General features: G+C 40.0%; 1 protein-coding gene across 2 annotated transcripts in view; it reads right to left on the bottom strand.

Moving 5' to 3' along the window:
• The window catches only part of CAMKMT (calmodulin-lysine N-methyltransferase), a 282,803-nt gene that overhangs the window by 23,618 nt on the left and 233,570 nt on the right, over positions 1-25,615 (bottom strand). Inside the window, exons 4-7 of one of the 2 annotated variants that reach the window (XM_070429133.1) lie at positions 16,861-16,921; positions 14,815-14,869; positions 13,688-13,751; positions 6,151-6,217 (exon numbers count right to left, since the gene is read on the bottom strand). In XM_070429133.1, the coding sequence (XP_070285234.1) occupies positions 6,151-6,217; positions 13,688-13,751; positions 14,815-14,869; positions 16,861-16,921 (247 nt within the window). The remainder of the gene's footprint in view (positions 1-6,150; positions 6,218-13,687; positions 13,752-14,814; positions 14,870-16,860; positions 16,922-25,615) is intronic. The other variant, XM_070429134.1, reaches the window with a different exon arrangement.

The raw sequence follows: 25,615 nt of genomic DNA, 5'->3' as shown, positions 1-25,615 counted from the left end.
ATCATCTCTATACATGCTGAAAAGACATAAAGTTCCATATTTATGATAATTTTTTAAAAATAGGAGTCAATAAAAAATTCCTTAACAAGATAAAAAAATATATTTTTGATATAAAAAAAGCTAATGCATACTTAGTGGTGAAATATTAGAGGATTATCAAAAAAGTAAGGCTCAAAGATGCTATTATTTAATACTAGAGGCCCAGTGCGCTAAATTCATGCACTCAGGGCGGGGGTCCTCTCAGCTCGGCCTGCACCCTCTTGCAGTACAGGAGTCCTTGGGGGATGTCTGACTGATGGCATAGGCCCACTTGGGGAGCAGGCCTAAGTTGACAGTTGGACATCCTTAGTGCTGCCGCAGAGGTGGGACAGGCTCCTGCCACTGCCACTGTGCTCACCAGCCGTGAGCCCGGCTTCTGGCTGAGCAGTGCTCCCCCTATGGGAGTGCACTGACCACCAGGGGGCAGCTCCTACATTGAGAATCTGCCCCCCTGGTGGTCAGTGTACATCATAGCAACCAGTCGTTCTGCTGTTCAGTCGATTTGCATATTAGCCTTTTATTATATAGTATAATATAATTCTGGAAACTTTTAGCCAATTAAATTATACAAAATAAAGAAAAGAGAGGTATAAGAATCAGAAAGAAGTTAAAATTATCATCATTTACAGAGGATGTAATGGTTAATTTAAAATATTCAAGAGAATAAATTGACAAACTATTAGAAATTTGAGGCAACTGAACATTTTCTACACAAAACCCTATAGCTTTCTTTATATGCACATAAGTAACAACCAGTTAGAAAATGTAATGGAAGAAAAGACCTCATTTATAAGAGAAATAAAAAATGCATTTTCCAAAAACAAGCTTAACAAGAGAAAGGTTTTATTTATTTATTTATTTATTTATTTATTCTCACTGGAGAGAATGTTTATTGACTTTAGAGAGAGGAAGGGAGAGTGGGGGAGAGAGAGAGAGAGAGAGAGAGAGAGAGAGAGAGACTGACTGGTTGCCTTTTGCAAACTCCCCAACTGGGACCAAACCCACAACCTAGATATGTACCATGACAGGCAATCAAAATCGACCCTGTGACCTTTCAGTGTATGGACAACACTCCCACCAACTGAACCACACGGGTCAGGAGGAAAGATTTTAAATGCTAGTGAAACACCTAAAAAACAACTTAAATAGAAAGAAATCACCCTGTTCTTGGAAATGAAGACTCAAAGTCATAAAGATATCAAGTTGTAGTAAATCATATATTTCAATTGAAATGCCAATACCGCATACTCAAAATACCAACATAATTTTATAATAGTCTAGGAAGAAAGAATAATGCAAGGGACTAGTCTTTAACAGATATAAAAATATGTTACAAAGTTTCGGAATTTCCATGATTTGATATGAATAGACTAAGTCCACTTCTAAAAATTGGCTCAGCAAACATACTTGCAAATGAACAGTTTATGTGCAGATGTGTTTCACTGCAGCATTGTTTGTAATAGCAAAGTAATGAAATAAGTGTCTATTATTAAACTAAAAAAATGATTTTTAGCAATAGATTATGATGTGGTCATACTCTAAAAAAATTTTTTAAGATTGCCCCTCGTCCATTTAAAAGTGACAAAATCCTTTGAAAATGAAGACATTTTTATTTGATATGTAACTTCTGTGATACAAATATCTATCTACGAAGGTGGTATTTTTTTCCTTAAAACTGGAAGACATTTTCACAGAGGATGCAGTAGTCTAAGCTGCACACCTTGCTATCAAAACAGAACTTAGCCGATTTTTGGTAGTGAGAGAGAGTCTGACCTGGCTAAAGAGTAGGGATCGTCGTGTCCAAGGAGTTAATAAAATGTTATTCTAGAAGAAAAGGCCTTAATTTTATATATGCTGCAGTTTAGAGGGCCCCTAAAAATATGGTGTCCCATATTTTAAAATCTGGCTCATTTTAATAGGAAAAAAAAAGAACTCTATCAAAATATCTGAAACTAGATGACATTCCTGTGGGAGTTGGTTTCTTTGGTGCAAAGAAGCTGGGGCATCAGTCCTTCTATAAACATGTCAAGCAAATAAAAAGTGTTATGTTAGTAATAAAAAGTACACTTAGTAATTTCATTTTTCCATATCTGACATCTCTAGGATTCTCAGCAGTGCTCAAGATTATGTTACCATAATTCTAGCAAACTCACTAATAGGTACATTTTATCAGAACATTTCTTTACGAGAGCCCTCAGCTTCCTTATCTCAGTTACCTTCTACTAACCTTCCTCTTCAACCTGACAAAGGACAGATAAATGCCTACTCACAATGTCGGTGTGTCTACAGACACTGCATGTGTCTGCCTGAGAAGAACCCAACCCTGAAATGAAAGTCAGCTATCTGATATTTGCACTGATGTCTGCATCTCTAGCTCTTTACTTTCCTCTCCTAAAAATTGTTTGGTTCCGTAAGTCTTGTGGATTCCTATCTTTCAAAATGTGCTCCTAATACAAATCTTAAAACTTTTCATATAACAGGGATTAAGTATACTAATTGCTTCAGAGAATACAAAAACATATTAAGCAGAATCCTTGCCTTCAAAAACATTATTTGCCTCACTTGCTAGAATGTTAATTCTAAGAAGACATGGACGTTCTCAGACGTGTTCATCAGTAAATCTACAGCACTTAGGATAGTACTTGGCAAAAGGGATCAAAATACTTGTCAAGAAATGGATGCACCAGTGAACATGAAAACAAAGACAACACGCTTTGGGCAATAAGAGAATGCACCATGTTTTACTGTGGGACTATTCTAAGGCCAATTGAAGTTAAAAGATGGAAAAGATGAGGGCAGGCTAAAATAGTCAGGAGGAAATGGTAACTAAGTCATCCTAAAAGGAAGGACTTAGATGGGCGAGGAGGAGGGGAATAAGATTGGCAGAGACCAGAGATGGGAAGGACCAAATGTGTTAGGAGGAGAATGAAGAGGCCTGGGTGACAAGGGAGAAGGTGTACGTGGGGGAGCAGTGGAAGCCAGACTGAATGAAGAGAGTGAGGAAGGTGAGAAGACTGCAGAGGCCTGGAAAAGCACCAACTGGATCCCACTGCGTTGGGGTTTCCATTTAAAAATCATTTTTCACACCCCCAATTTAACCTCTAATGGAAAATGAGCCTCCGAAAAGATATAAATCTTAAAAAGAAGCAGGGCAATGGGGCCAATAGTCAATCCTGGGGGCCCACATAAAGGTATAATTTGAGTTATAAAAAAGTCTTAAAAGTTATAATAAGTTCCATAGTTTACTAAGACTAATGGTTTATCAAAGAACAATAAAAGTCACAGGCCTAAATTCACTAGCAATTTTCACACAAAGATAACCTTTTTTCTTAAGTAGAAATTCACTTTTAATATCACAGCAGGGTATATTTAATAGATTTTTTAAAAATTTTGTAACTGTTCATATTACCCATAGAATGACGCCATTCACTAATTCTGGAACACCTAGAAATATGTAGGCGTCAAAAGCTCTGAATGGCTCTTTATTAGACCGTCACCGTTTTGAAGACAGCTTCAGACAAACCTAACAATTGAGATGCTGTAAATACATTTGCTCTTTCACCAATCCCTAGCTATATTTGGCAGCACAATTTCCTTTGTTCAAGGATTATTCTTGATTATTGCACAATGTATGTTCTCAAAGGCAGAATACCTTGGACATATTAGTTAAATGAATGGAGGGCTGCAAGGATGAACAAATGAATGAAACATCAAAAGACCGTATTAAGATCTTTGAGGTGTCATTGCTATGTGCCTCAGATAGGAACACCCTAGGACCTAGGGCCTAGGTCTTCCTTGGCCAGGGCTAAAGCTCGTGGGCTTCACAAACAGGCCTTTCATATTTAGCAATGGCCAGGCGGGATTACAATGGAACAGAGCGGGTAAGGACGTATACAAGGGAAGAGCATTATTCTGGGCAAGGTTGGTGGCGTTTATGAGAGCAGGGGTGGATTTACTGGGAAGCTAATGAAGCTTAACTGCTGGGACCCCTCACTTGCACAGGCCCCTCCCAAAGCCCGCGAGGAGCCCTAGCAATGAGTTCACTCGGTAGTATGCTTCTGTAAAATTTGCCAAAGTAAGGTCTAATCAAATTCATCACCCTAAAGAGGGCCCTCAAAATAAGTTTCAGGCCCCACACAACCTGGGTCTGCCCTGTGTGAGAGGCAGGCAGAGGCTCGACGGCAGGAGGAGTGCCGGTTGTTAGAGAACATGGTCAGGGCAGCGAAAATGGGAGCTCAGAGGGCCAGTCAGACCTCTGGGTGGTTTCTCGTTCCTTTTTAAAAGCACAATCTCCTAGGCTCCCAGTTCTCATATCACGATTTTCCTTTCTGCTTTTCTATCTTCTTTGCAAATGAAGTCACAGGAGACATTTAGCTGTTATAAACTTCATGTCAAGCTCTGAAGTGCTTTTTAATGGCAGAAATATTTGGCTCACATGTGGGCTTTGTAGCTGTGGTAAATACCTCTTACTTATCTGTCGCTACTGTTATCCCACACCTCCAATTTGGAGAAGAAATTCTGCATATGCATTGAGGCATTAAAAAAGGAATATTGTGCCATATCTTAGCTCTTTTGTGAACGGTTTCCTTTTATTTCTTCTCATACGGAGCTAAGGCTTTTATCATATTGCACTGGTCATGGGTGGGAAAGCAGTAGATAGAAGGGGAACACTGATTATTACATCACCGGTTGGCAGATTCCTCTTGGCTTCTTAAAGGTTAAGTGGTCAAGTAGCTTCTTAGTACAAGATCAAGGCATTTCAAGGACTAACTCGTTCACCTGTTTTCCGACAAAGTGCTTTAGTAGCTTTTGGACAAAATGCTTGCAGTGGTTAAAAAGGAAGAAATTGACCAGAGTTAATATGAAATAAAGACACACAAAATACTATGTTGTAGGTTCTTATATGACTATTGACATATAGACTATATGTCTAGGTACATATCAGAACAATATATTTAGAAGTAGCATTCTTGAGAACAGATAATAGAAACAAAGGCCATGTAGTAAGCATTGTTTGCATACGTACTGTGTTGAACAATGACATTTTACTTCTTTAGTAACGTAATTATTTTATGAAGTGATGATAGAAAATACTATTACACTTCATAAGTTAAACACTTGACATTTTGATTCCTCAAAATGCAACATTTTGGAAGTCTAGATGTGTTTATTTATTAGTGATTATTAACACCCAGTAAACAACATTATGTCTTGTACAAACACAACCTCTCTTCACAGCATGATGCTGAAATCTATTATTCCCTGATTCCATATGCTGAAATACACACAAATGCTCACAAATGACCTTACGCATTATATACATGTAAATGAGGACAACCTAGCAAGCGTGTGCTTTTGATTGATAACTAAAAGACCAGGTTGAAAACCACATCCAAAAAGGAAGTCCTCCCCAGAAGGGCCTGGAGTCCGTGCTGGGAGCAATGGCTCCTAAGAACAAGGAGCAGGTACAGATTGCTCTTTCTAGGACCTGCCAGAGTTTTTCTGGGAAACAGAACTGGTTTGTTCATTTATATGAGAAACACAGAGCACAGTGCTCCCTGTGCCATCAGCCAGCATTTCAATACAGGATTTAAAAATGCATATCTGGCCCTGGCTGGTGTTCTCAGTGGTTAGTGCATCGGCCTGTAGACTGAAAGGTCTCGGGTTTGATTCCCAGTCAAGGGCATGTACAAGAATCAACCAATGAGAGCATAAATAAGTGGAACAACAAATCTGTCTCTCTCTCTTCCTTTCCTTTCCTCTCTAAAAAAAGAATAAAGTCTATCAATCAATACATAATTAAGTAAAGAAGGTGGCTGGGCTTCTCTCAACCTCACACGGTACACTCTCAACCCCACATAATCCCCACCCAGTGTATAATATATTTATCTTCAGTTTTTCTCATGTATTCACTTAGGGTAATAAGAATACCTGCCTGCCTCATTATGGTTCTTGTGAACATTAAATAAGATACTTATAAAATGCTTAGAACAGTGCCTGACACACAGTAAGTGCTCACTAAATGTGAACTATTATTGTTCTTAATAATCACCCACAGCATGGAAAAAAGCAGTTTCAACCAGAGCGTGTTGATGCAGGAAGGTATCTTACCAGCTTGATACTTTCTGAGTCTTAAACACACCAGCCTTCTGATTCCTTTGGATGATGTCTCTCACATCTGTTGGACATAGTTAAGAAAGCTTCTGCACCGACTGTCAAATGACTAAAAATAAATAAATAAAAGCCCACAAACACAGTGATATTATCAGACAGGGGATTGGTGACAAGAGAAGAGAAGAGATGTAGGGTTATATAAGGCAGGCGGAGAAGGTTCTAGCTCTGGCCCTACGACCAAATGTTGAGTTACCTGCCGCAGGCAAGCTCTTTTAATTCCCTGGGCTGCAGTTTTGTTACCTGGGAAATGTACATTCAGGGAGCACCGGGGCGAGGCCCAGTGTGGGCATTGGTGGGGGGAGAGGACTATTCCATAGGTGCCAAGCCCCACTCGCTTCAAAGGCAAAGGTCTGCAGTCACCGGGGAGGGCAATGGCCGTCTTCTGAGACTTGCCAGGTTGAAGTATTCCCAGCCTCCTAAAGGCTAGTAGGGAGGGTGGGGATGAGCAGCAGAGAAGACTTGGGAGAAAGTGAGACGAGGAAGATGAAGAAAAGCCCGGAGATTCTTTGAGAGAAAATGAATTACTGAAGAAAGTCAAGCCGGTGAAAGGCCCCTGGATGAACTGTCCTTACCGGGACCTATGCTCTGGCCTCTGGCCATCTGCTGGTGTGTAAGCACTTGTACAAGAAGAGCCATGTCTACTGAAAAGATGTTTTGGGGAGCTGGTCACTTACATCACGCAACACCGTCTCCAGGAGGGCCCAGGGGAAACAGCACATTGGGTGTCCGCATGGGAAATGCTAGACTTCAGATTGACAGTTAGTTTTGCTTCAACTTCTATGAATCTTGTAACTCTTCCTCTTTCTCTTTTCGCTCGAGTCGCTGTGCAGCTCAGACCCAAGTCTGACCACTACAGTAGCTCCTTCCTATTGGGTGTATTTTCTATACTGACCTCCACTCCTGGCTTCATCATGCTTTCTTGTCTTTCTAATTTTCAATTGCCCTCACTTTCTCATGTATTTCATATGGTATATTCTCTGTGTCACTGTAAGAAACCTCAAAATCCCTCTTCTGGAATAAGGCAGGTTTAAATAAACAAGAAATAAAATAATTCCAGCGAAGGCGGCAAGCTGAACTAAATTGGGCCCATGGGGAGGACACCAAGCAGACAAGCGATGTTCCCCTATTGCTCAGAAAAACAGATTTCCTGAATGCTGGAAGCGAGCACTGGCCCAGGCCTCCCTGCAAGAACAGAGCCACAGGACGCTTCAACCCAAATCTCTGCTGGAAACACCAGGCACACCCATTTCTTCTCGGAGTGAATAAGCAGGTACTGTGATAGCTTTCTTCCCCCAGGAGTGGGGAGGAAAAATCAATTAGGTCTCCTAATGAAGGGCTTTGTTGAGGTTTACAAAAGTGCTATAATGCAGACTTTTTTTTTTCCTGGATGAACTTTCCTGTATGCAAATTAAATACTGTTAAATTACATTCATTAAAAAAATAAAAGAGACTAATTTGCCTACTTGTTTTGATTAACTGAAATGACACACAGGCCTACAGTTCTATTTCAGGAAGAAAGTATTTCAGGAAAGTCTTCTACATGAAATGTCTTGTGGAAAAGGACAGCTGACATCTTTATTCTGAGAACAAAATTAGGAGTCAGCTGACAGCTGTTTCTGATTGAGCTCCCCCACACTCTGGCCACACCCTAGTCAGCGTTTCCATGGCATCCAACTGCAAGCCAGAATGTGACAGGTACACCTGTCGCGTCCTGTGAGTACATGCCTAATCTATCAAGCAAAACATGTTATTTTGTTACTGGAGGTAATACTTTTTATAAAATAGTCACAGGGAAGTTAAATTATATAACTCAGAAAACCTATTAATAACTTTTAGTAAACATCTTAACACTATATACTTTTATACAATTTAAAACCTGTGACTACAGGTGGTCAGGCGGAAGCAAGCATATATATTTATATTCTAGGAGCAATTTTTTTAAATGAAAAAAAATTCGCAGCAGTATTTAGGCTGCTTTACTTTTAGAACTGGGGAAAGAATATATTTGGTGGGTTAGAAAAAAAATGTCAATAGCATATGAAAATACTACCTTAAGAGATATATTCTGACATTCTGATCCCCACCCTTTACTTTAGGTGGGGTTTTTGGGTGATTCCTCTAGTTGGCACTGTGCCCAATAATAAATGTGGCCTTTCTTCTGTGTCACCTCAGGGTAATAAAGGAAATTCAATCAAACGGAGTCGGTCTGTCCACGACATTTTTGAACAGAATGGACCAAATCGTGTTCTCTGAACTGCACCCACCTTCTGGGAGACTTCAGTGGGAGGTGCTGGGTGCAAAGAGAGATTTCTGATTCAACGGATACAGAGTAATCACCTCCAATCGCCTTGCCTGGGCAAACAGACCTCCAGAGCCAGAGGACACATGCTCGTGGCTAAAAGGAGACCAGGATTCTAGCTCTACATGTTCTTCTCAAATAAAGCAAAGCTCGGGAGTGGGGCTCCATTATAATTTTGCTTCAGTTGATTTTTATTTTTAAAATTATATTTTTGCATAATAATGATATCACTTATTTAAACAAATTATGTTACCTATTATACATAACATGATTTAAAATATTAACCTCCTTCTGCAATTAGTAATTGTATATATTTATCGGTGGTCACACACACATTTTGAGAATTGGTATTGTTCTTTAAACAAGAAAGCATTTTTTTTTTTTTTTAACAAGAAAGCATTTGAAAAAGAAGAACACTGAGGCTCAAGAGGCATTACCTTCTTGGTTCATGTTTCCTTTATTCCTCACTGGAACATCAAAGTGAGAGTAAGGAAACTATGAAATTATTATATAAATCCTGTTTACTTTTATTTCTAAAGTGTGACAATATTTGCTAATTTAAAGGTCGCCAAATATTCCTAAGTGTGCTCATTACTCAAATGAATTGAGAAGATGGCATAGAGGTGATCTGAACTCTTTTAGCAATGTCAGCTGTGGTTTATGGATGAGAGGACTTTTCTTCCAGAGGGTGCTGAGGAAATGCAAGACGACACTCACCCAAGCAGCCCGGCTTTTGGTAAAGAGAACTGTTTAATGGGAGAAAAAGACACTTTGAAGTCAACTGAACGTGGCTTCTAGCGCTGGTTCCGATTCTTAGCGGCTGTGTAAACGTGGGTCAGTTAACCTCCCTGAGCTCCACCTTGGAACAGGAATGATGATACCTATTTTACGGGCTTAATGGAGTGTCACATACGAGGAGCCTGACACATAGTAGGTGCCTAATTCATGTCAATTCATTATCTTTTTCAATAATTCAAGTAAAAGCTTTGGAGGGATGAAGAGGCTGGTGATTGTAACTCAAATGAGGTTTGGCAATGAAGCTTTACCTTCTTTCCCTGCCACTCAGAGTCAGTTAAGTGAACATTTATATTGTAGAATTTAAGTAACTGGAGGGAATCCAAGAACTTCTGCCCAGTAGGTTTCCAGTGTCTTTCCCGTGTATAAATGTGTGCTCTAGCCAAGGCGTAGCCTGTGACCCACAAAGACAGGGGCTTGGTCTGTCTTGTCCTCTGCTGTCTCTTTAGCAACTGAAATGCATGCAATTATTACTGGTTGAATTAATTTTAATTAATTAACTAAAAATTAAGTTTCAAAGCTATTTGCTGAGTTCTTGCCCAATGTGAGGCACACAGAGGTCCATTTGTGACTCATCTTATAAACAGAAGTGCCGGCATCAATACTTCAGGTGGCATTGGTATTGCAGGAGGGGCCTGGGTGGAGGTGGAGGGCCCGGCATTCCCAAGGTCCCAACTATCCCCAACCCAGGCTGCTCAGTCCACATGCAGCTTCACTGATCAATGCCTGTTAATCAGGGATTCTGTTAAAATAATGGTAAGCTGGGGGTGTCCTTTAAAATGGACATGAAATTAACCAAATTTGGAAGAATCTTAAGCTTGAGATCATGATCCAGACTGTGCATACTGTGGGGATGAGACGCTTGGGTCAGGAGCACAGGAAATGGGTCGCCAAGCGTTGCCATATGCTGCAGGTGGCAACTTGATGTTTACTGAGGAGGGGTCAAGGCGGGGTGCTCGTGTTGGGCGAGTAGTGAGTGTAGCGGAGAGGGATGCTCACCTTTAGATTTCTCACTATGATTTGGAAGAAGCTTAGCATCCATAATAACTCAGTATATCCTTTCTCTCCCCTATTCTTATGTCATTGCCATTGCCAGCTACAAATTTTATGGAGTAATTATTATCTGTGGGCACTTGGAGAATTCGTAATTACACTAAAAGGGCAGCGCCAAAGAAAAGGAATACATTCCATACTATTTCAAGATAAATTTGAGAAATGGAAGAACCAAATGATGTTATGTTCTAACTTATCCTTTGTTCTCTCCGGGTACAGCTAAATCCCGGCATCAGTACGGAGAGGCACTCTGAGGTGGGGGGCTCTGTAGTTTAAGGGCCACGGAGAGCCTCAGAGACATCTACCCAGGAATCTGAGAAAGTGTTCAGACTTACAACATTCACTTATACCTCAAGTCTTCATCTCTTTTCAGATACCTCTGTTTAATAAATCTCAAATCAACATCTAGCTTTCCAGGTCAAAGTAGAGAGCTCCAGACAGAGGTCACCAACCGCCACTGGTGGTCCGAAAGGTTGGGACCGCTGCTCTAGAAGATACAGCCAATCCACTGGATACATTTTAGGAAGACAGTGAATAAAATAACCTCACAACTGGTTGATATGTTTCTATGATATAAAGATTCAGAACACATCTTTCCATTGCCTCACATATTTAAAAATCAGAAATAACAGAAGATAAAAAGAAAATATCAGGAATTGCTCTATTTTTAAAAAAGGTAAGGATCAGGATGTTAGAAGATTAAGAGATTAGGAAGTAAGGCTCAGGTAGATTCATTAAATTCAGATGCCAAGAACAACAGAAATAATTTTTTAAAAGATGAGAATAATATACAGGCCAATACTCAGATGTGATGCGCGACTGCCAGGTCGATTTTCAATTACATTTCACTGATGTATTCATTTGTTTCTTAATGTGCTCATCTTGCCCATTAAGAATAATTAGCAGCTTTGCTTAGAGATTTTCTGGCTTCTGGCAATGTTTCTCCCCCTTTTTTTGGTTGACATCCACTTTTACTTTTTAGAAAGTAATTTTTGAATAATATCCTACAACTGCTATATAATTTAGGCTTCCTAAAATTTTAAAGGAAAGACGTAAACAGTAATTTTTAAATGAGTCTGTTTCAACCCATATGCATCAACAGCATGTGATTCAGTGAATTAGTTATTCTAACAGAAAATGGGCACACACATAGAAAAAAAAATTTTTCATTCATATTAACCTCACTCAGCAAAACTGTGCAGGATGAATGCCAGTTGTAAGCTCTATTAGCAAGTCAGGATATCATTAGTATTAAGAGCAGGAAAAACACATTGCCAATTTTTTAAGGCTTGATGCATGCTTGTTTCTTTTAATTTTAAAAAAAATTAGATCTAGTTACAACAGAAAAATGCACACAAACATAGAACAGCGGCGTGGCAAAAACCGCACTGCACTAGGAAAGTCCTGAGAGACGAAATAAAGCACTGCCCGTTTGGGTCTGCATCCTGAAAGGACCTACTTTATCTACATTGTAGAGTTCTTCCCCTCCTGCCCTCTGGCACCCCGCTATATTAAACCCATTGTAAACCCCGGCACAAAAAAGCACTCTCAGGGCTGAGCTTCTGAGGACCAAATGTTAAAAATCCATTTTCTTGGGAGGGGGCTGTACCAATCATTTCTTTGAAAGGCCGGCAGAGTGAACACAGAATCTGAGATTTCCTCTCTGATTTCAAGAGCTGGCCTGGCATCTTTGCTGTTTAAAGCCAAGGTGCGTTAATTAGTGACATTAGCATTGCTTCCTTTCTTTGGAAGCTCTGTAGTTTAGCTCACTAATAATTTGTGTCATTAAATTTACATTCGGACTACAGATGTTTCCCAGACTTTGTTAAAAGTTCTAATTGGTTCCTGAGGCTGCTAAGTGAGACACCTGCTGACTTAAGGAAAACCTCAGGTTGCTGGGCCCAAGCAGAAAGTTTCTGTGGCTAAAATGACCTTCTCTTGCCCAACAGTCCTGCCCCCTTTTCGCCCCTGGAAGAACAGATCCGCTGGGGCTGAGCCGGCATACCTGACTCCCTCTCGCTCTCTGTGTTCCCTGACATGCGGAGGAGGAGCACAGGGAAATGATACCGTGCACGAAATAACTCAGAATAAAAGCAGAGTGAATGAACAACATGGGCTCATCTTCAGGAATATTTTGAGAAACTTGCGACAGCCTGAAGATCATGATTAAAATCCTGCATTTTAAAAAAGGAAGCACCTTTTGTGATCTCTTTCTCTTGTGTGAAAGGCCAAGCCTGTGATTGGCTGTTTTTCCTTCCTGAATTTTTTTAAGTCTGTCAGGCAATTAGCTGGGTGGGGCTCTGTAGAGCACACAAGTGCGGCTGCACAATATCAGCTACTGTGCTTCTGGTACCTCCTTCCTCCCGTCGGAGCAGCCTGATGGAGCTGCTGCAAATTTTATTTGCAAAAAAAAAAAAAAATTACAGAGCGGAGGTAGCAAAAGAAAATAATTTTTAAAAAGGCTTTATGTAAGATGCCACAAAAAAAAAAAAATCAAACCTGCTTTGACATTTTAGGAGTCTCAAATTCAAATAAGGAGATTACCTTCTTCAGAATGTAAATGTAAGGCACACCAAAAAACCCAAAGCAAACATATCTTCCACTTTTCCTCTCAATTTCTAACGGCTGTTAACTGCCCCTGAACAAATCAGCTCGATTGCTAAAGTAGCCACAAATTATGCTTGCTTTCTTAGTTAAAGTACAGTTCAATTTTCATGAACTCTGTGTACATATTAGTAAAGCATAATCTAATATAATGGGGTTTGAACTGTAATAGCATGGCAGAAAAAAAGAGATAGCTCTTATAATCCTAAATAAAAGGAAATAATGAAAACCTGCTAGCTGTTTTCAGCTGGGAGATAGAAGTAACTCCTCAGGAATTAGAGTAGGCATAATATTACATGGCACGGATGTACACTACCAAACACAAGAAAGCTAATTTTTGTAAGCAATATCCAATGTAATAAATATTAAGTAACTTATTTTGTGCTGGCAAATTTCAGTGGAAATAAAAAACAAGAATGCCTGAAAATTATTTGGAAACAAAATGTTCTTCCTGCCTCGAATAGTCCACAAATCATAGGCTCCTTTAAGGAGAAGTGACCATTAAAATCAATCAAAATAAACAACACTTCATCTTGCCCAATGAACTCCATATATTTCTACTTTTTCTTAATTACTTATCATATGTATGGGGGAAACTCTTTTTTAATACCCCATGCTGACTTTCTTTATATCAACCGTTACTCAGCCTGCCGGGGGTGGGAGGGGATTGGGAGAGGGGAGGAATGAACGCCACAAACCCATTTTCTATCTGAATAAGGATACTTCTGATGGCCTTTTCATTCCCATCAGTTAACAGAACTTCTTTGACATCTGCAGAAATAGCAACCTGGAAAAAAAAAAGCGGGGGGGAGCACAGCAAACAATGAGCAAATATGCTTGTCTGTGTGGAAGTGAAGACAGGAGTGACAAGCCTTCAGTATCATGCTTCCTCACCTATTTCTCTGTAACAATCTTCAATCTTTTTTCATTTTATGTCTGCATTATTTTAATCATTCAATCAAATCAGTCAATACTTTTATCATTCCATTTGCGGGAGCCTCTATCTTGCTATCATTCTGTTCGGTAATTGCATTGTGACAGCGGATGATGGTATTCTGAGAGGCTTTCATTTGTGGGCTTCTGTTTATCTAGTAGAGCCATCATACAAGGCTGTCACTCTGCCTTTCAGCTTGCTTCTGTCTGACTGCCTGATGCCCTTCATATAACTTTGCATTGCAGGCAGATGGCTTTGTGAGGGTAATTTTTTTGTGAGCTTTGACATGCTCGCACATTGGGCTGTAACCTCGACACATTGTGTAAGAGCGACAGGTTTGTCAAATGCCAATCAGTGTAACAATATGCTTTTATTTGTAGAGACATAAAAACTTGTCTAATGCACTGTGCTGCTACATAGTATCTCCTGAATACATGACTCAGAACCCAGAGAAAGGGGAACGACGTTCCTGAATGGCCAATCTAATTCAAAAGAATCTAATTACGGAGCGCTCTGGATCATGTTTGTTGGTGTAATAATGCAGGCAAAACATTAGCAGCTATATCATGGTGCTCCAACTGTGATTCACCGGGCTGTTCCTGAATCTTAGCAAATGGGACTATAATCTGAAAGGAAAAAAAAAATGCTTTCGCTATGGCAAAGAAAGACGGTGAGAGGCCTGGAATGTCACGACAAGCGATATCGACTCACTGAGGTAAAATGTTTCTGCTCATCGAGGCAGCCATAAAAATCAATATGATCCGAAAGTAAGTCAATCTAGAAGGTCTCTCAAGACCCGGCAGCTTGACCGCAGCTGATGCTGTTGACGGTTCTCTGACCCAGCAGTTGGAGGCCCTGGAACATTTTTCCTTTTGTTCCTCCCTCTGAATGAGATTGGAATTGAGAAAAGACCTACCATGAGCCCAGCCAAGCATGTCATGCCACCCCCTAGCTCACACACAGCAAGGTCCCTGAAAGAGAGAAAAGAAACGGTAGAACCCATACAAATTAGATGAAAATGGTCGGAGAGAGATATATGTTACAAGAACAAATTGCCATCTGCAGTAAGAACGGCGCTACCAGGAAGTTGTCGGGACATGACTGGGCTACCTCATGTCGTTTTGCGTTTTAAAAATAATTATGAAATAGAAAAGTCACAAAGCAGGCAAACCAGTGGGGGTTCCCTCATTAGTGTTCACTGCAACATTACCACCGCTGAGCTGAAAAATCTGAGAAGGTTCCCTTTTTTTCCCTTGTCAATGGCGCTGTCTTTTAGAACTAAACTAGCTAGAGTAGCGAAAGATAATTGTTAGGAAAGGATAACACTGTTAATCCACATTCATTCCTTCAAAAACAGTTAGGCAAGTAAATGAAGAATATATGTGAGTGTGTATATACCTATATTATCGTCACACACACACACAACACACACAAAATAAATGCAATCTTGAATTTTTTTAAAAAAATAATAATCTAAAACAAACCGAAACATTTGGGAAAGCTGAACCGCCCCCATCAAGAACAATTACACAAAGAGCATTTAGCAATTAACACTTAAATCACAATTGACCCCGACACAACACAGTGAATAAACAATGCAGGGACATAATATGGTTAAGCCAGCAAACCCAGCTAAAGTAATGACTGGGCTCTGACTTCACCGCTCCCAAGTAGAGCGGCTCCAAGTTAAAGCTGACAGGCTAACGTGGCACTCTGCACTTACCTTCCTCTTTGTGCCTAAATATCAGCGCTCCACGGGTGACATCCTCGCCCTGGCCCCCTGCCCGCTGATTGGAGCTCCAGTCAAGCTTAAGCACAGCGAGATGAGCAAATGCCAGGCGTCCAGGGCAGCTCTGCAGCCCAAACTCAATACGGCCCTGCTCTTATTCTACATGTTTAGATTCTTAAGATTGTTTCTTCATCCCAGTTTGGGAAGTTTATTACCTCACCCGAAGGGGGCGGGGGGGGGGGGGGGGGGAAGCAGCACTAAAAGTGGGGGAGAGGTGGAAAGGGAGGGAAGGGGAGGAGAAAAAGCCAAACAAGAACATTCATAGTCCAAAATGCACTTAATGGGTATTCAGTTGTTCAAAGCAATTACAGACTAGTTGGTAAATATGGGCCCATTGAACTTCAAAAAATATACATTATTGACCCAGTCTTGTAAGTACATATTGCTAAAACACACACACCATGATCTCTAACGGCTTGTCTGGAGTCATAATGGGCTATTCAGAAAGCTTCTAGTGGATGACTTTTATAAAATGAGATTTAAAATGAAAAACCTTTATTTTCTGGGTCTACCAAACATCTTTATAATTTTCAAATAAAAGAAGTTTTTTTTTCTTTTTCCTAAACCTCATGCATGGGTTTGATCTATAATGCACACTGACAGTTGAAAACATTTATTTCTGTAGCATGAATCTGTAATTACTATTTATTACTATATTTTATAAATACACGTTGTTAAGTGTACAAAACACCTTTACAAACCGGGGGTGGGATGGCACCTTTAAATAATAGCTGTGGGATATCTATTTATAAAAAATTCTGTAGTGACTTCTCTGGCAGAAGTTTAAAGAAAGTCTTTATTGTTTTTGTGGGGGATTTTTTTGACCTTTACAATCAGTAAGGATTGATTGGAGCTTCACTTTTGTTTCCCCAAAATCAAAGTGAAATAAAAAGCCTTGAGTGAAAATCAAAAGCTTTTGACATATAGCAAAAAGCTTGCTGTGCAATATTAGTACCCAAAGGCAATTCAGATTTTTTTAGAAGCAACATGTTTTCACCATGAACTTTTTTCTTTCTTCCTGTTTTCTCTCTCTCTCTCTCTTTCTCTCTCTCTCCTTTTCTTATCTTTTAAACAATTTAATTTGAAGAGTGTAACCATAACAATCTTTAACATGTAGATACAATACCCATAATGGGCTGGGGGAAAAAACTATTTTTCAGTGCAGCTTTGTACCTGAATATCTCACTGTGCTTGAGGCAGTAGTAAGCCAAAACCTCTTCAGCTGGCCAGATGCCTGAAAAACATAAGGGGATAGACCTTTTTGTATTATAGAAGTCTCTTCTAGAATCATTCCTTGCAGTCATTCTTTAGGAAATGGCTTTTAAAAATTATATTCAGAATAAGCCATTTTGACTTTAAACAAATGTAACATAATTATTAGTAGTATTATGTCACATGAGTTTCTTTTGTTGTTTATTTTATAATGGTAAGATTTATAACTCAGGAAAATAGTACAATATTCTAAATAAATTTTACTAAATGTCAATCACAACAAAACAGCAAAAACAATAACCAAATTTCAAATATCAAAAGTTAAATTTTAATGGGATTTCAGCCAATTCATATGAATCAGTTAAAGACCTACTGTAAATGCATCTTATGTTAGGCAAAAATAAATGGAAAATCACTTACAGGAGCAAATAAAACCACTGAGGTCATTATACCTTTTTGTTTGATTCCATACAAATTTTTTAAATATGCACAGTTTTTCCCTTTCTCCAATTAATAAAAATCAAACTGGAGCATACAATTAAGAAATTTAAAATTTTCCAACTTTGGTACATCATTAAATTTAACGATAACTCTTCCCACTAAATTCCATGGATGGGCATTTTCTAAAGTCATCATCTGTTAATCTTTTACTAGTATTTAATAGACTTAAGTAGTCTTCATGAATGTATATCAATTTCTTAAAGAGGAGACAAACATGTTAGGAAATTATAGTTCCTGGTAGTTATCACAGTTAAGTTTTCTCTTTATACTTTTATATTTCCCAAAATGTTTACAATAAATATGTATGACTGCAATAATCAGAATAAACAATCGCCTTATAACAATTATGCTTTCCCCAAATGGTCAGATTCAAAGACCAGGCAGGGCACCAGGCATCCTGCATGACTGTGCAATCCTGGGAAAGGTAGTTCTAAGTTCTCTTCTAATAGGTCTTAATGCAAAACGGAAACACCTAACAACACTTAGTTTTTTTCTCCCAGATGCATCTCTAGCTTTGAGGAGTAAGAAATCTGGCATTTCAGAGAAAAGGATGTCAAAAAATTGGTAAGTAAAATCTTAAAAGAATCAATGGGTAAATCTATAAACAGCAAAGAGACAGCCCCATAGAGCATTTGCTGCAGCAAAGTCTCAGCCCTGGTTGGGTAGCTCAGTTGGTTAGAGCATCATCCTGATACACCAAGGTTGCAGGTTCGATCCTGGTCAGGGCATATACAAGAATCAATCAATGAATGCATGAATAAGTGGAGCAACAAATAGATGTTTCTCTCTTTCACATACTCTCTCTAAAATCAATCAAGAAAAAATCTTTTTAAAAATGAAACCAAGAATCAAATCAGCGATTGGGGATATAAGGAAGCAAAAAAACACCCAATCAGAATAGCAAAAAGAAAAAAGAATCGCCTCCCCAAAATGAAAATAGTGTAAGGAGACTCCAGGACAACTTCAAGCGTACCAACATTCACATCATGCGGGTGCAAGAAGGAGAAGAAAGAGAGCAAGAAATTGAAAAACTGTTTGAAAAAGTAATGACAGAAAACCTCCCTAACTTGGTGAAGGAAATAGTCATACAAGTCCAGGAAGCGCAGAATCCCAAACAAGATGAACCCAAAGAGGCCCACACCAAGACACATCATAATTAAAACAAAAAAGATGAAAGAAAAAGAGAGAATCTTAAAAGCAGCAAGAGAAGAGCAGTTGGGTTATCTACAAGGGAGTGCCCATATGACTGTCAGCTGATTTCTCAACAGAAACTTTGCAGGCCTGAAGGGAGTGACATGAAATATTCAAAGTGATGAAAAGTAAGGACCTACAACCAAGATTACTCTACCCAGCAAAGCTATCAGAAGGAAGGCCTCTCTCAAATCTGAGACTCAACTGGAGAGGCCAACACCCCCTTAGCGAAGCTGTAGGTTCTCCTGGGAAAAGAAATGCACTGATGGACGTTACTAAAAGGAAAAGCTGTTCATGCTGGAATGGGTAAGGAAGCCTTTTGGACTGTTTTTAGTGTTTACATTCTGTCTCCTTTTCCTTAAACATTTCTGCATTGTCATTGATATTTCATCCCAGGAACCACAGAATGCTCCATAAATTTTTATGAGGCATCTACTATGTCTCAGTGGATCACAGCATGGTCACTAGAGCTTCAGTCTATTAGGGAGGAGACATTAACTAAATAATTACACAAATGACATGCCTAATTATAATTGTAATAAATGCCATGTGGGAAAAATTGATGGTACTTCTGAGAACATTTCATAGGGGACTTGACCTGGTCAGAGGGGAAGTTGGGAGGAGTCCATCGGAGAATACTTACCTGTAGAAATGAAATGTAAGCTGGGACCCAGAGGATGAGGAGGCAAGTAGAAGAGAAAAAGGGGGACAAGGGTAGGGGAGATGGCCCATAGAAGGGGGGGGCCTCATGAATTAAAACTTTGAAGAGCTTGATTCTTAGGAATAGAAATAGGGTCAGTGGAGCAGTACAATAAATGAGAAAGGGAGAGAGTAGTGTAAGATGAGACTGGAGGGGTGGTTAGGGGCCAGACCCCACAAGCTCAAAGACCATGTTAGGACTTTTAAATTGCATCGTAAAACAAATAATAAAATTTAAGCAGCAGAGTGGTATGATTAGATTTGCATTTTAGAAGGTAAGTCTGGCTACTCTAAAGAAAATAGATTGAAAAGGGGCGAGAGAAGGCAGGGGAAATTAGGTAGGCGGCCACTACAATTACATAGGTGAGTGTTGATGGTGGCTTGGGTGATAGAGGACAGGAAGAAAAGTGGAAAGATATGAGCTATCTTTAGAAGGTACACTGGCAAGACTTTATAGTGAATTAGAGGAAGAGGGTGGTAAGAGAGAGGGAGGTGTCAAGTATGACTTAGGTTTATGGCCTTAATAAGTGGGTGGATGATGCACAACAGTAGCATATAGATTTTATATGAACCGGGGAGACTGAATTCATGGTGCAAAAACACTCACTAGGGGTCTAGGCTCTGATTCTGGCCCTGCCACTAACAATCTGTGTGATACTGGGGGCGGGGGGGGGGGGGGGGGGGGGAGGATTTGGCCTTTCTCAGCTTCTGTACCCTCATCTGCAAAATACTTGGCTTGGGTTAGATTATTTCTAGGAAGACTTTAGGCTATAAAAAGCTATAACAGAAAACCACGCTTTGTAGTTAGACAGAGTTCAGCTTGAATACCAGCTCTTATGGTTACATCACCTTGGACAAACTACTTAAATGTAAGCCTCCTTCATTCATTCATCCATCCCTTCAGCATACAGTTATTGGCAGCTAGGCCTGCTCTAGAAGCTGGGATACAGCAGTGAATAAAACAAAGGCCTTACCCAAATAACTTCAACAGGGGCAATAGACAAAGTAGGTAATTTCAGATAGTAATTAATGTTGTGAAGGAAATAAAACATTAATGAAATTGAGAATAACTATGGGGGTGCTACTTTAGCCATCATTGTTGGGTAATGCCACAGTTCTCTCATTTGTTAAGTACAAGCAAGAAAAGTACTAATTATAGTGTTGTTGGGAGGATCAAATGAGCTAATGCATGTAAGGAACTTAGAACAATGCCTGGCACATAATAAAGTTTTTTTTTAATAATGATAGCTAGTGATGCTTCTGCTATTGCCATTGTTACTATTTGGACATATTTTTATGCAGGCAATTTTATTAACCATGATTATACTTTTATGATATTTTCTTCACCTCTAGATTGCAAAGCACACTAGGTTGCAAAAACAAGGGTCCAAATGAATTGTTTTGCAATTTTATTTCTTCTCCTGTTCCTGGAGAAACCAACTGAACCGATTGGACAGAGAATGAGCATGAGGAGGGAGCAAAAATAAAGGAGCACAAAAAATTAACCAAATATTTCAATAATAAATTCTTCTACGATTGCAAAACGGGTTAGTTTAATAGGTATGGTTTGATTAAATTTGTCAATATATGGTGGTGGGAAAATTGAATAGTTACATGTAAAAAAATAAAACTAGATCACCAACTTATACCATACACAAGAATAAACTCAAAATGGGTAAAAGACTTAAATGTAAGTCAAGAAATCATAAAAATCTTAGAAGAAAATTTAGGCTGTAAAATCTCAAACATCTCACTTAGCAGTATTTTCACTAGTACATCTCCTAGGGCAAGAGAAACAAAGGAAAATATAAACAAATGGGACTACATCCAACTAAAAAGCTTTTGCACAGCAAAAGAAACCACCATCAAAATGGAAAGGGAACCCACTATATGGGAGAACATATTCACCAATGATACATCTGACAATGGACTAATTTCCAAAATATATAAAGTTCCCATAGAACTCAACACCGGGAAGACAAACAATCCAATTAAAAAATGGGCAAAGGACTTGAATAGATACTTCTCCAAAGAGGACATACTAGCACAGATGGCCAATAGACATATGAAAGAATGCTCAATGTTACTAATCATCAGAGAGATGCAAATTAAAACTACAATGAGGATCACCTCACATCTGTCAGAATAGCTACCATCAATAAATTAACAAACAGCAAATGCTGGTGAGGATGTGGGGAAAAGGGAACTCTCGTGCACTGCTGGTGGGAATGCAGACTGGTGCAGCCATGTGGAAAACAGAATGGCGTTTCCTAAAAAAATTAAAAATGGAACTGCCATGTGACCCAGCAATCCCACCTCTGGGAATATAGCTTAAGAATCCTGAAACACCAGCCAGAAAGAATACATACACCCCTATGTTCATAGCAATGTTATGTACAGTAGCTAAGATCTGGAAATAGCCCAAGCGTCCATCAATAGATGAGTAGATTAAAAACAAAACAAAACACCTGTGGTACAATTACATCCTGGAATATCATGCAGCTGTAAAAAAAAAAAAGGAACTCTTACTCTTTGTTACAGCATGCATGAATCTGGAGATTATTGTGCTAAGCAAAATAAGCCCATCAGAGAAAGACAAATATCACATGATCTCACTTATATGTGGAATCTAATGAACAAAATAAACTGATGAACAAAACAGGTCCAGAGGCATGGATGCATGGAGTAGAATGACAGATCTCAGAGGGGAGAGCAGTGGAGGAGATGGGAAGAGATTACGGAAGAAAATATATGCAATATACATAGCCCATGGTCACAGACAATAGTGTGGGGAAGGCCTGGTGTGGGGCGGGATGTGGGGTGAAAGAGGGTAGATGGGGGAAGAGGGAGACATCTATAATACTGTCAATAATAAATAAATAAATTTTTAAAAAGAAAGGGAGTTTGGGTAGGTAAAAATACATTAAAATTTCAAACTCAATTTTTAATTCAGGTACCTATTTGTGTGATGAGTATGAGGGAAGGGAAAGATGAAGGGAGTCCCAGCTCCGTCCTGGACGCTCAGGCAGGAGGGAAACATGGTCTTCAGAGAGCGTTCCCCCGAGGCCCAGCCATGGGCCTGAGGGTCACCTTTAGAGCAGGTGCTGGGGAAGCTATTAAAGGACAGATGAGAAATGGAGGCAGAACAAGGAAGATGCTGGAGCCCCAGCGAGAGAGAGAAAAAGGAATACACTGCAGCCACAGCCACAGCCACAGCTTCAGCAGCTCATACATTGAAGCCATGGGCTTGGGAGACATTTCTGAGGCTTCTCAGCTTTATGACCCTATTGGCCAGTCACTAAACTCTCCTTACATCAACTCCTTAACTGGAAGTAATAATACTCTCTACTCCATAAGTATAGGTGTGAGGTTTAGGTGAATTACAAGAGTACCTAGTAAGCACAGGTAAGGTTTATTGTTATGATTCTTATTCTTAGCATGACTTAGTGAACGCTTACTACGTGGCAAACACTGGCTGTGCACTTTAGGTGGAATATCTCCTTTAATCTTTAAAATAACCATATACGGTAAGTACTGCTTTATGGCCAGCCAGGGGACACAACGAGGTGCAGGGAAGCACAGAGAGCTTAAGTGACATAGCCAGGATTTGAGCCCACACACTCGCCTCCAGAGCCCCGTTTCTTCACACTGTCCCAACCCTGGTGGCTGGTCCTGGAATTAAGAGAACGAATTTCTAGTTCTGGTGACTATGTCGATAATTCATTTTGGGACTTGGGACAAGTCATATTTGGGCTCTAGTTTCAAGAATAAAAGGGAAGGGTAGAATTGATTTCTGAGGCCTCTTTCAGCTCTCAATCTAATGGCTACAGATTATTATGTGTGTGCATTTCCAAACAAGAGCTACACAACTGTCAGTGGGCTGTAGCCCAGGACATTTTAAAGAAATCAGATTGATTAAAATATTTTATTGGTACTATAATCTCAAATTTACACACCTACCAGGAAATATTTTAGTTAGGATTCAAAACAATCCTAACTAAGTCCTAAAAGTCAAGTCTTCATGTCTATTGGAATTGAATGAGAACTGCCTTTGTTCAATAAATCTCACAGCTTCAGAAAAGAACTGCTCTGCCTCTATATATTCTAGTTGTGATAGCTTTTTATTTAGTTAATCTAGCATGTAATAACAGACAACTTTCTCAGGTACAATTTTCCCTCTCTAACACTGAGCACAATTCTCAGCTATAAGCTGTATTTTTTCCACAAATACGTTTTCTCCTCCTCAGGGTAACAAACTACCTTTTGCGCAGAGGTATTTCCCCAAAGTCTCCAACCACAGGTAGCAGAACACCTCCCAGCGTGAGCTCCCTGGGCCTAGGTGAGAAGATGCTCCATCCACACTGGTCAGTGAGGATGTCTGAAGTGAGACCCAGAAAACCAGACCAGAGAGCTCCTAGCACAAAGGGAAACATGGGCTGGGTTTTCCCAGACATAGCACAGTCTTCAGCAGTAGAAAAATGCAGAAGAAGTAGAAGGAGGAGGAGAGGGCGAAGAGGAGAAAGAGGAGGAAGAGGAGGAGGGGGACCAGTTAGCCAACACCACACGCACCTGTTCCATGGCACACCAAAGAAGGGTAAGGAGAGAGGCTCCCTCCTCCTGAGTTACCTATGACTCACGAATTTCCTTCCCAAGGCAGCTTCCTGCCTCGGAGTCCAGCTTGATCTCACTTCCAGGTGAGCACTGTGACTGAATTCCACACCAATGGAAAGCCCGAGATCCATGTGGAGGGATGCATGCTCTGCACATGTATGAAAGCCTCCCGGGGAGAAAATGGTATTCAGGAGGCACATGTTACATGTGCCAAAGCAATGCGGCACATTTTTAAACAGCGTTGGGAGTAGGCTTCTTACACACAGAACTTATTTATCGGTGTTGTTTGGAAGATGCACGTCCCAGCATTTCAAAATTGCCTCCATTCCAAGAGGTGCTGGCACCGGGAGGGGAGGAGAAGACAGGATTATCATCCCACTAATACTAATGCTGCTGTGTCTCTGATTGAAAAGGAGAGGGAGAGACACCAGGGCTACGTGTGCACAGAGGAAAGGCCACGTGAAGACACAGAGCGAAGGAGGCCTTCTGCACACCAAGGAGAGCGGCCTCAGAGGAACCACACCTGCCAACACCTTGATCTTGGACTTCCAGTCTCCAGCACTGTAAATCTCTGAGCTCCAAGTCTTGGGGGCTCGTTATTAGAAAACTGCTTTAATTCCAAGTTCCTCCTCTTAGGCCCACGTGGGGAAGGGGGAAAAAGGAGGGTTGCCTTCCTTAAAAAAGAATATATATATATATATATATATATATATATATAGAGAGAGAGAGAGAGAGAGAGAGAGAGAGGGAGAGAGAGAGAGATCTATATCTGTATCTATATCTATATCTATCTATATCTATCTATATCTATCTATATATCTATATATATATATAGATATATATAGAGAGAGAATCATTGATTGGCTGCCCCCTGCATGCCCCACACTGGGGATTGAATCCGAAACCCAGGCATGTGCCCTGACCGGTAATCAAACTGTGACCTCCTGGTTCATAGGTGGACGCTCAGCCCCTGAGCCATGCCGGCCAGGCGGGGGCTGCCTTCTTATAGCAGGAATTGCCGTTAGCAAGTCCCAAAAGGTAAAATACTACTTAACAAATGGACTTCGTAAATAAGGCAACATGTCGTTGAGGCTCAGTCTCAACTTACTTGAAACAAACCCTTCCCTGGCATTTTATCTGAAAGTAAATGGAAGATATTCAGATTGCTTTAAAAAGAGAGAGAGAATGAGAATCTCAGCTGTGCAAAATGACCAGGGCTCTGTCCTTCCTGTTTCCCTGCTCATCGCTACTCACTGACATGAAGGAAACATGACAGTCTGGCTCTCCAGAAATGTCTGCAGCTGCCAGCCGTGGGGGGCCCACTGCGCATAACGGGGAGATGCGGTGCGCACGTCCGGGCTGTAAACACAGCAGCCTGGCTCTGCCGGGCCATCTACAAATGGCTCCAACCAACTTGTATGATTGTCTTTAGCACCTCCTTAGATTTTTTAAAAGAAATTAATTTGATTTCATTTTCCTTCCCTGGTTTTTCAAATAGTCATTAAAAATTAAACAACACTAGGAAAAGCCTTTTGTGATTATAGCCTTCATTCTCCGGCAACAAACTGGATCTATAAATGTACGTACCATTGTAGATGTAAATTACAAAATTTATATTCAACTATATTAAAACATCTATTCCAAAAATGATTACCAGTTGTGAAAAGCAGACAGGCTTATCACTTGCTGTCAGTTGTTCATGTCTAGTTAAGCA

The sequence above is a fragment of the Myotis yumanensis genome, unplaced genomic scaffold, assembly GCF_028538775.1.
Source record: "Myotis yumanensis isolate MYYU_CA2020_CCGP unplaced genomic scaffold, mMyoYum1.0.hap1 SCAF_11, whole genome shotgun sequence".
Classification (NCBI taxonomy): domain Eukaryota; kingdom Metazoa; phylum Chordata; class Mammalia; order Chiroptera; family Vespertilionidae; genus Myotis; species Myotis yumanensis.
Note: the sequence above shows the minus strand (reverse complement) of the source record. Positions and strands in the feature narration are given on the sequence as shown.